Raw genomic sequence first — 12,047 nt, 5'->3', positions numbered from 1 at the left:
ATCCGTTTCGGTAACCTGTATAAGGCCATAAAAACAACCCTTCACGAACAGTATACCATCCTTCCAATAGCTAGTTCTGGCTACTAAGGATGCTCATACACTATTTGACCGAAGTCAAACATTTGACTTTTTTTGACAGATAAAAACTGATCAAATATATTCGAGTCAAAACACGACAAGTAAATATTCAGTTATTGGATGCCAAAATATTATTTTTGTCTGTTCTTCGAATCTGTTGGTGAATGGTTAGGTTACCTTGAATATTTCAGTCGAACTTTTCCCATGTTTGATGTTTGCCATTGATTGCCACTGTTGATAATGTAATCTCTTGAATTGAACTTGTAAATGAGTGTATTCAGGTTCCAACAAATTTCAGAATGCAAATGCCAAATGCCGAATTTTTCATCTTATACGAACTTATGTGCGCTCATCTATTTGTCGAGTTTTTTAAAAGTACAACAATAATACTTTCTACTAGAATTCAAGTTGGATCACGTAACACAAGTTATATTGTATCTTGAAAGTTTCAAACAAGAATTTGTTTGAATTAATGGGGGTCGATGTTGAGACCTCGTCGACCTCCAAAATCAATTTTCGTTCATGTCGACCCCTGAGAAACCAATATCGACCCCAAGGGGGGCGTTCATATCGACCACTTTGAGAACCCCTGCTCTAAATCAACATGCATTTCTTCTCCAAAAATTGATAATTTCAAATAAATAGTATCGAAATTAGTCACTAATTAAGAAATGCTATTTTGCGAAAAGGCGAACGTGACTTCTCAAATCACAAATAATCATCTCCATCCGTAAACCGGACAAGACATCAATTAGTTCACGGAAATCACTCCTCGCTTCGAAAGTGCAGTAAATTGAACGGTTGATTTGCATCGAGTTGCAAATCTGTTTTTCGTCGCAATCCGAGCTCAGCACGCCTCATCAATTAGCCTGATTAGCTCAATTGAACGGTTGCCCGTTAGTGACATTCGACCGAACACGACTTCGATGAAACAAGTTGATAGAACTCCATAGGCCCCACTTTCTATTTCCTTTGATGTAATCGATGGGTGTCGTTTCACCATCATCGACAACGTTATTCTCCCCGAGCGCGCCTAGAAACGAAAATGTTTTTGACGCACACGATTTATGACATGTTTTTGAGAACCATCGGGAAATTGGATTCCCGCACACCCATCGGCACTCACAACAAAATCAAAGAAAATTTTTCGGATGGTTTTCACGCGGCCTGCCAGGGAGAGTTTATTTTTCGCTTTGCTCACACATCGCTACGCTCGAAGACGATGGCTACATGACATCTAAACATCACTAACACTGCTAAAACGCTCGCAATTCACAGACAAGACAAATGTTGTTCTGAAAACAATTTGTGACCTACGCTCTCACCACCTCGTAGAAATCAAAATGCTTATTTTTGATACTCATCCAAAATCGAGGACTAACACACAATAACAAAAAAACACCAGCCAATACTCAAACCGGATGCGATCACACCAGCGCGCGCAGGTGTAGGTGTGGCGCATCCTTTCATTTCGCACGTTTGCACACCTGTTCGTGCATCGATCGTGACTCACGCGCTTCCCACCTCTCTCTCTATCTGTTCACAGCTTTGGAACCAACGGAGTATCCCAGCTTCCGGGTGCCCCTGTCCAACGTGATGGCCCGAGTTGGCCAGAAAATCAAACTAGAGGCCGAGGTGGTTGGAACCCCGCCACCAGAGGTTATGTGGACCCACGATGACAAGCATTTCAGCAACCGGGAAGTGAAGGTGAGTTGAGTTTTTCATTTTCCCCCCAGTTCGTCCACAACAGTTCCCGAAGTGTCGTTATTTACAATCGCTCCCATTATATTCGATGGGGACAACGGTCCACTACACAAATCCCCATGCTGTTCCCGATCGTGTGCAAGTGGTAATTAAATAGTTAATTGAGACATTATTTGTCTGTATCCTGTCTCTGACAACGAATAGTGGCGCGGATGCTGAAGCAGTGGTGCCAGATGCGAATCTAGGTTTGGGATTATACGAAAAACTATCACATAAACCTTTGAATTAGAATGAGGTACTCGATAATTACTGATCGAACAAATACTTTTAGGAGATTTTTTTAATGTTTCGTTTTGTGATATTGAAAAAAATTGGGAATGAGGTTTAATTGAAAATTCTCTAGATTCTCTCAATTTTTAAACGTCTATCTCTACATTGCAGGTGTATGGCACGATTATCGCTATCTCACTCTACCTACCGTCACCGCCTATCTCACTATCCCTGCTGTAAAAATTCATCATCGACTTCACGATATGTCAGATGGTGGTAAATTGGTAATTCGCGATGACAGAAAAATAGTGTTGACGTCTGGTGGCGACTTCAAATTTGGGTCCCAAACACGTTAGTGTAATCTCTATCAGATTAGAAGACACGAAGCCGGTTTTTAAATTTTAAAATTTGAATGAAAATGTTCACATCATGTTATTTAATTACATGAGACACGTATGACTTTCATTCAACCATATGGCTATACAATTCCAACATTGTTACTGATTTTTTTCATTATAATATAAAGTTGTCTTCATTAACAATTTTCGTACGAGACTTTTTCCCCACCTGCAAACAATAATTTTTTAATTTAAATAGAATACTAATTTGATAGCTAATTTTCATTCATAATTTTAATTTTGAAAACGTTCATTCCGATTGAAAAACAGCTATTCTTAGACGCTCACCTAAACTAGTAAACGAAGCTCAATGACGTCAACGCGGATCGCTGTTTTGAAGAAAACAAATACTTTTGACGTTCGAGATGTTGACACCAAAAACATGGCGGGTGTCATACAGCTGCTACATTGTGCTACTATTCACTTCTTTCACCAAGTATTTTTGGACAACTTATATACAGTTGTTGAATACAGTATATGCATTTTATAATTAATCAAATTCTACTCGATCTTTGTGCTTTTTTGAAGTTCAGAGATTACAATAAACAGGAGAATTATTTGATTGGGTTTCCGATTTACCACATGAGACCTGTCGAACTTTGTTGCTTACGATATACAATTCCTGAGTCATTATCGATTTTGCCACATTTTACTTTCTCGATAATTCGGGAATAATCCCAACCCCGAACTCCAAAAGTCTGCTAATGCGCGAGCAAAATGTATACAACAATCACAAGACGCTATTTTGACAACTGAATATAGAATGCCAGAAACAGAATAGATGCAACATTTCACCGTTACACCCTTTAGATTCGGAGAAAATCGATCTGCATTTATCCAGTAGGTACTTGTAGAGATCAAAATCTCGCGTTGCATAAGTGCGATCGGGTTACGCTTGGTGGCGTTAAAAATCTACAATTTAGTACTAAACACATCCCTCAGACAGTTTTGTGATTGCTGGACTCGGTTTTCATTGAGCCTGCATAGAAAATGGATATCAACAGAGATGAGAAATTCGATTTTCTACAGTTGTACTTCGATAATGTCGAGAACACAAGCCAGGCGGTTGTTCATGTGAATATAATTTACGGTACTGCTACTGTAATATCTAATCATGCGTAATTTTTTTAGGAATTTATCGAGATCGTCAAGTGATTGTCAGATAATTTCCATGTGGCCTTGTTGATATCTTTGAGAGGGAAAGAAGGTACTTCATACTACTTCGGGAAGGTTCAAATCATCTTCCGTAGTTTATTTCTTTTCGGCACTGGGTAAGTTGAACGATCAACAGTTCAAGCTTTTGTGTATTCATTAAATTATTGATTAAAATAGTGAATAAATGAAACTATTTACGAATTCAATTACAAACAAATCTTAATTTAAGTCAATCGTTGCGCAATCGTAACTGAGTGGATTTCCATGCGGCACTCGCTTGTATACCGATTGGTGTCATTTCAATAGCCTGTTTTGAAAGCAATTTTAGGGCTATTGAAACAAGTTTTTAGATCAAAAAGTAACTAGCATACAGGGAAACTTCGATATAACGTACCCTCGTTATAACGTACCCTCGATATAACGTCACTCGATATAACGCACATTTTACCTCGATATAACGTACACCTTTTCAAAGTGTAAAGGAAATTTTTTTTCAATATTTTTTTTCTGATAGAACAATGAATTATGTGTATTGCGATGCTAAAACAAGTTTTGTACCTTCAATCAATCTCGAAATACAGCTGGTTTTGTGATTCCAGATTCTAAATGAATCAAGCTTCAATCAACAGTACGAAGGGAAAAATCATGAGAAAGGCTGGCTTCGTCTTCTGATTGAAGTTATTCATTAACTTGACTAAAACAGCAACACAATAATGTATTATAGACTACGTTTGTGAGTACTTTATTATGCTTCGATATAACGTACAATTCGACACAACGTACAATTTTGAAAGTGAAATGTACGTTCTATCGAAGTTTACCTGTATAACGCGTAGACATTTTATCTTTCGAATGAAGTGTTTATCATACCATTTTGTTCAGTTGTTTAGGAGCTATTAACGCTCAAAATCTCGTTCTCCAGCGTAACGCTTTCGTTTTCGAAACTTTGAACTTACACCCCAGTATAGAAATGAAAGATGTAGTCCTACGACAATAAATGGTGTACTCGATGTAAAATTCAAATTTTATTTTTTTTTCTATGAAACTCTATATAAAAAATAGGTTTTTTTTTGCTGCACTAGAAATATTGTAAATCGCTGAAATAAACGGTATCGCTGCACTAGAAATACTGTTTTGATTTTTGCATTACCAAAGGCGCAATAAAGTGAAATGTTTTCAAGGGTTAATCAGATTTGTGCAAGCAAATCTGCAAACCAACCTAGCGTGTGGTTTGCTCAACCTGTTTACTTTCAGAGTTTAAATAGGTTCTATCGAATCTAAATCGAGAAGTGTCGATTGTCCATCGCAAATGTACTTTCATGAAAACTGTTTCGGAAAGCATAAAAGTGTTCAAAATTATTTAAAGCAATTGTGGACTGGCCGAAGCTGCCGGGTCTGCTAGTTTGTAATCTCTTTGTTCGATATTTGCAACCACTGAAATAATTACTAAACACGCTTCATATGAACTGGCAAAACCAAGCATTGTAAACAAACAGATGACGGATAGCGTTCAAACTTCGCTTCGACCGTTTTCATAATCTAGAATCGAAACTGAAATTTATGGAGCGGACGATCAAGTGACCAAATTCCAGACCTCGTTATTATGTATTGTTGATATAAAATCTGGCACCACTGCTTCTACTGTAACCAGAAGAAATCACCGAGCGCCAGAACAGATCGTTGCTGTCATCTCGCATCAAGATCACGAAATTCGCAGGCGTTGAATTTCGTTCTGCTTCATGGAGGATCAGCTCCCCAAGACGAAGCCCCCCCTCCCCTACCGACAATTTCTTCAAACCAATTCACAACAGCAACAAACCAATAAAACAAACAAATTTATTCATCCCATGGGTACCCCCGCACGAGTTTTGCTGAAATTCACTTTCCAAGTCGGTGAAAAATAATTTCCTGCACCGACTGTGTGTTTTGCCCCGCTTAGTTCTTTTTTCCCGTCCCCCGTAAGTCAGTCGGCATTTCCAATGTGATCACAACCTGCTCATTTCCCCCGCAGTTTTTCTTTGTTTTTCGATCATTAAAAGTGAGCGTTCACAACTCCAACCGGTGGCCACCAGCGGGCACAGGGCACATCGCCGACGACGACGGCGACTCCGTCGTTCGTACTCTCGGTGTTCCAATTTTGTATGAATTTAATTGTAATATTTAAAAATAGATAAACTTAGAGAGCGACAAATGGGCGCGAACGAACGAGGGAAAGGCCGCGCGATCATACTCTGTGTGTGTTTGTGTGTGTGTGTGTGTGTGTGTGTGTGTGTGTGTGTATGTATGTCGATTGTGTCGGGTCGAGGGGGTGTTGAAAGTGCGCAGGCGTCACCGAGACTCATCTTTTTCGATCGTGCTGTCGTGTCGCGCTAGAAGGCGAGTAAGTGCGCAGAAGGGAAAAACTGAGTGATGAAAATGATCTTCACACAGATTTATGGCCATCGCGCACTCAGGGTGGTAGCTACGGGGCTGAGCAGGCAGGTGGGTAAATAAAAGGGCCACCCACCTGTGGCGGTTCATTGATTACCAGCGGCGGATCCCATTCATTGCCGGTTGGTTCGGGGGGAAAGTTGAATGACTTGTCTGGAGGTTCGTCCCTGACGCAGACAGCCCCTTTCGGTGTGTCACTCGTAGTGTCCACCCACCCATTGTTGTGTGTTGCTGCTGCACCACAGGTCCCGCACTCTGTGTCCCGCACTCTGTGTCCCGCGTGTACTGATTCGGATACCAATACAACTGCGACCGCGAACGTTCGTGAGTGCCTCGGCGCGAGGGACACTCACTCGTGCAGCCAGAAATGAAGGCTGAAAAATGAAAATTCTCATTTTCCCGTTTTCATTTTAGTTCTTCTACGAAAACGGCAGAGCGCAATTGGTTATAGACGAAGCATTCCTGAAGGATGCTGGTGTCTACACGCTAACTGCCAAGAATATCGCCGGTGAAAAGTCCTGCTCGTGTAATGTTGTTGTAAAAGGTCGTCTACCAAACGAAACGTCCGATTCTGAATTAGCCAGTGATATGGAACCAGTGAAGCCGTCCGTCCAGCTCCAGCTCAAGGACGTCTCGGTGTTCGAGGGCAAACCGGTGCGCCTGGATTGTGTAATCGTCGGCCAACCGGAACCGGAGGTGATCTGGTACCACAGCGAGCGACCCGTCAAGGAGTCCACCGATTTTCAGCTACTCTTCCAAGGTGATCACTGCTCGCTGGTGATACGGGAGGCATTTTTAGAAGATGCTGGCGAGTATCGTGTCGTCGCTATTAATAGCGCTGGTGAAGCTTCGAGCAAGTGTAATCTAATTGTGACACCACTGAACACTGCGGAACCAGCCGTACGTCAGCCGGCCGAGCGTGTCCTGCCACTGCTCGGGGGTGCTCCACCCAAGTTCGAGCGGCTGCTAAGTGACATCCTTGCGGCCGAGGGGGAAAAGTGCCAGTTCGAGTGCGCCGTCAGTGGCGATCCTCGGCCCAGTGTCAGGTGGTTTGTGAACAACCGCGAAATCGAAGAGAATCCGCGTGTGCACTCGCTCATCCGCGAGGACGGTGTCGTGAAGCTAGTGATCGAACAGGTGTTCCCCGACGACAAGGGAGTTTACACGGCGAAAGCCTCCAACCCGTCCGGTGAGGCGAAGTGTTTCTCGAATCTGATCGTGAAATCGATCAACGCGCCCGAGTTCGAAACAGTGCCGGCGTTCCTGAGCGACAGTGTCGTCTGTCCGACCTTCAAGCAGCTGTTTGCTGATCGCACGGTGAAGTTGCATGAATCCACCAAGTTCGAGTGTATCATCGTGGGCAAGCCGCAGCCGAAGATCAAGTGGTTCTTTAATGATCAGCCGGTGCACGGTCATGACTTCCTCGTTTCGACCAGTGGGGATCGACAGATTCTCACAATTCCGGAAGTTATTCCCGAGCTTGCTGGGAAGATTACGTGTTTTGCCGAAAACGAGGCTGGCAATGCGCAATGTGTGGCGCTGATAAAACTGGCTGATTCCGTGGGTGCGCCACTGCAACCGCTGGTTACGGCAGAATCGATGCTTCAAGTTGATACCTCTGGATCGTCCTTTGTGACGCTCCAGAAGCAGGTGACTACCTCGAGCTCGTCCTACTCCTCGTCGACGATCGTGGAGAATGGAGTTCCACAGTCTGAGGTGCATTCGCAGTCCGCCCATATGGATCGCTCTTTCAAGCAAATCGGTGGACAGGCTCCGGAAATAGCTGAGACGAAGCAATTCGCACAATTCCATCAATCAAACGACATGCCACCATCGATCCAGCAGGAAACCTCGATCATCAACATTGCCAACGATAACACCACCAAAATGCACGAGACCATCATTGCAAACTCTGGCCAAATCAGCACCGGAAAGCCTGCTAGACGCAGCTCGGCACCACGCTTTGTATCACCCTTCAACGGCAAGATCGTCGATCAAGGAGCCGATGTAATGTTCGAGGGTATCATCGATGGTTACCCAGCGCCCGAAGTGAAAGTCACGAAGAACGATGTCGAACTACAGCAAGACGGCGAACGGGTCAGCGTTTCCTACTCACTCAACAAGATCGTAGTCGAGCTGAAAAACGTTTCAACCAACGACGCAGGACGTTACACCGCAACGGCATCGAACGCAGCCGGTGCATCATCCACTACCGCCGATTTAGTCGTCAAGAGTAAGCAACCCGTCGAAAGCGCAAGTGCGACAAGTGACAACATTCTTTTTTCCTTCCACCTTTTTCCCCTCTTTCTATGTTCTATCACTATCCAGAGTCTATCTTTCCACCGGTGTTCGGCAGACGGCTGCAAGCGCAGTGTGTCCGCCGTGGTGATAGAGCTATTCTCGACGTCGAAGTGTCCGGAACTCCCGAACCGACGATATCCTGGTTCAAGGACAACCGTCCGGTTCAGGAGGTACTCCGCCCGGGGAGCTACAACCTGCAGCAGGTTGGTCCATCCTCGAAGTTGATTTTCGAACAGATCGATCTGGGCGACGCCGGCAAGTACATGGTGCTTGCGAAGAACACCGGCGGTGAAGCGCAAAGTATCGCCGACATTGCCGTGCTGGAGGCGGAACCCCAGCCGCAACCGCAACCCCAACCTCAACAGCCCCAAAAACACGTCTCGTTCGTGGACGTACCGCAACCGCAGGTAAATATCGGTTCGTCCGATAAGAGTCGGAAAGCAATATTCTATTAATCGAGGGGGGGTTTCTTTTTAACGAGGGACAGTCCGCTGTCAAATCTGTGATTTCAATGAACGCTCACAACATTCCTAATCAAACTCATGCTTGCATCTTTGTATGTTTCATTTTCTGTCTTTCTTTTCATCACCTATCTCACTCTACCACTGCCACCTTATCATATCGTCATCTATCATCAATGTCTTCACCACACAGCCACAGTCCGGTGAAAAGAGTGAAAGCATTCCCGGTGATTCTGGCTTCACCGCCCACCAAGAGTTCTCCGCCGAGGCTAAACTACAGGGTCCTATCACAGAGTCCACTATCGTGACAGAAACACGCCGCACAACTCAAGCAACTATGCGGATGGAGCACAAGACGAGCTTCCCCGATCTACCGGTTACATTTTCACAGCGCACACAGACATCCGCGATTCCGCTCGTATCGGAAGGAACGATGGCACAATCCGACGTTCAAACAAGTGCCACCAATACAGAGCGGGTAGCAACACGCACCGACTCTACACAAACACCAACACCGCTGCAACAGCCTCCTCTGTTACCACACAAATCCGAGGCCACACAAACTCCACCCCAGGTGGAACCCAAGCCAACAGTGATCATCGCAGCACCAACAGAAGAACTCAGAACCGAAACCAAGCGGAGCGCATTCCAGTTTTTCGAAAAGATCACAACGAATGGGACCTCGGAATCAGCGGTGGCACCTCCACCGACGATTCCCAAGCCCAAATCGTTCAAACCGCTTATCAAAACACCAGTCTCTAATGATCAAACGCACTCGTTGGTAGGTGAAGAAAAACTAACTTACCCCTCATACACTCCCGGTCAAGATGTAAACAATCCACCCGAGCATCCATCCATCATCAGTAACACAATCGAAACCAAAACAATCACCACTAGTAGTAGTAGCCATCAGTCTACGGAACAGGTTGATTTTCTGAAGCCACGGGGTGTCACTGTTCCGACACCGCCAATCTATTGTCAAGAACCGCACCCACCGATACACGAGGTTCACCATCCTCCGAAGGCCAACCCGATCCCTCTCCAGCAGATACCAAAGATAGTAGCTCAAGACACACCCATCTACAGACCCCAAGCACACGCACCTCATATGGAGCGAGCTCGCAGTTCGTCTCCTAGACCATCGGCGGAAGCCATCGCAATGGAGAAACTTTGGACCACTCCAAAACCTACCGACTTCGTCACCCTACCACGCCCCAAATCATCATCTCTGTCACTTCGCAAGCCATCACTAGAGGATAGTAAATGTTCCATGACTCAATCCGAATTTCAGCCAGTGCAAAGTAACTTCTATAGCCAACAACAACAGCAACAGCAGCAGCAGCAGATGTATTCGTCCTTCACGTCCACTCATCAGTTCCAGTCGTCGGCTATCTCGCAGCAACAATACCAACAGTCGATGCAGTATCAACCATTCAAACCCACAGAGCCGACTCCAGCGCCTGTGCAACCCGTACAAGCTCCGAAACCAACATTCACCCCGGCTCCACCTCAACCAACCTTCTGTCCGGCACCACAACCCGTCCAACCACCCATGTCGTTTGCTCCAGCTCCACAACCTGTCCAGGCACCCAAGTCCTTCGTCCCAGCTCCGCAAACGGTACCTCAACCGTTCAAACCAGCTCCACAAACCTTTACTCCCGCTCCCGCTCCTGCACCAGCCCCACAAGTCTTTGCTCCCGCTCCCGCTCCTGTACCAGCCTTTATTCCCGCTCCGGCTCCTGCACCAGCCTTTGTTCCCTCTCCGGCTCCTGCACCAGCGCTAGTTCCGAAATTCAAACCAGGTCCAGCTTCCTATCCGGAACAACCTCCGATACATCACTCATACGCCGCTACTCCCGTAACCAACCCATTCACTGGACCTTCCTACAACACCACTCCGCAACCGTTCAAGGCACTCCCACCACCCTCGATCACACCAAGTGCCGAGAACTTCTCCTCAACTCCACTCGATTTCCAACCAATCCAGCAAACCTTCACCCCGATTCCTCCGACCTTCACTCCGATTCCGCAATCTTTCACTCCGGCCCCAGCTCTACCAACCTTCACTCCAACTCCTGCACCACCGACCTTTGCTCCAGCTCCGGCTCCCCTAACCTTTGCTCCCGCTCCGGCACCTGCTTCCCAACCCCAGGTCTACTACCAACCCCAACAACACGAGGTTGTTGAGCAATCGCAGGAAAGCTACCAGAAGAAAACGGTCAAGGAAACCAAACAACTCTTCGAGCAGTCCATCCAGCAGCAGGAGATGTTCAACGAGCTGAAGGCTCCTCGTATGGTCCAACAGATGATCCATTCGCCCACAAAAACAATGGCACTCCCGCCGGACTTCGGGTACAGCCCGGCGGAGATGGGTCTCGAGCCGGGTCCGCAGCCCACCATGGGTTACGCTCCGAAGCCCTCGAGCGAACGCAAGAGCTCCTACTATCGTGAGAAGATCGAACAGTCGCTGTTCGAGAGCATGGATAAAGTGCCGGAACGTGTTCCGGCTGGTGGTGTCAAGATTATCCCGCCGAGTCCGCGTAAAAAGTTGAGTACGGGACAGTCGGATACCGCCGGGATGACTCCTGCGTCGGTCGAGGTGCCATCGGATGCGACCGCCGGCCCGGGAAAGAGTCCGTTTACGGCGACCGAGAGCGAGTGCGAGAGCGACATGGATGTGAGCCGGAAGATGAACGGCATCAGTGGGTATCTGGCCGATACGGAGGAGGTCCAGAAGACGGTTACCTTCAGCGAGCAGAAGGTGGAGAGTTTCAGCAGCAGCAGCAAGAGCGAAAGCGTCGTGGTCAGCTCGTCGTCCGAAATTGTGCAGCAGCAGGAGCAGAAGATTGAATCTATCGAGTCAAAGGTTGACAAGGTTGAGGACACCGCTGCAGCAGCTGCAGCGACCGTGAGCAACGATGTCACGCTCGAAACCCAACAGCAGAGCGAGCAGTCGGAGCAAGTGATCACCGAAGAGGTCAAAAAGGTTCGAACAAAAAAAACGCTTGACAGCACTTGATTGATGCTTTTTTGTTTTTTTTTATTTGCGAGTTCATTCGTGCGTGTACTTGTTATCTAACCACTCGCTAGTATGCCATAAAAAAGTCGATCCCAACAATTGCATAAACATAATTCACTTAACCGCTTAATTTCGCATGTGATGTGTTTTTATTTTTCCGCCGCCGTCGTTTTGAATTTTGTTCCGCCCGCTTTTTGTGCTCGAAACCCTCACACAGATGAGAGAGAGCAA

At 46.1% G+C, this 12,047-nt stretch overlaps 1 protein-coding gene across 9 annotated transcripts in view; it reads left to right on the top strand.

The window, feature by feature from the left end:
• LOC129768508 (titin) overlaps positions 1 to 12,047 on the top strand; it is a 240,920-nt gene that overhangs the window by 135,948 nt on the left and 92,925 nt on the right. For 5 of the 9 annotated variants that reach the window (XM_055770211.1, XM_055770212.1, XM_055770208.1 and 2 more), the window contains exons 9-12: positions 1,625 to 1,785; positions 6,450 to 8,268; positions 8,364 to 8,743; positions 8,991 to 11,783. In XM_055770211.1, coding sequence (XP_055626186.1) covers positions 1,625 to 1,785; positions 6,450 to 8,268; positions 8,364 to 8,743; positions 8,991 to 11,783 — 5,153 coding nt within the window. The remainder of the gene's footprint in view (positions 1 to 1,624; positions 1,786 to 6,449; positions 8,269 to 8,363; positions 8,744 to 8,990; positions 11,784 to 12,047) is intronic. The other 4 variants (XM_055770210.1, XM_055770213.1, XM_055770215.1 and 1 more) reach the window with 4 other exon arrangements.

Source organism: Toxorhynchites rutilus, chromosome 2, assembly GCF_029784135.1.
Source record: "Toxorhynchites rutilus septentrionalis strain SRP chromosome 2, ASM2978413v1, whole genome shotgun sequence".
NCBI lineage: Eukaryota > Metazoa > Arthropoda > Insecta > Diptera > Culicidae > Toxorhynchites > Toxorhynchites rutilus.
This window is presented reverse-complemented; position numbering and strand designations above follow the sequence as displayed.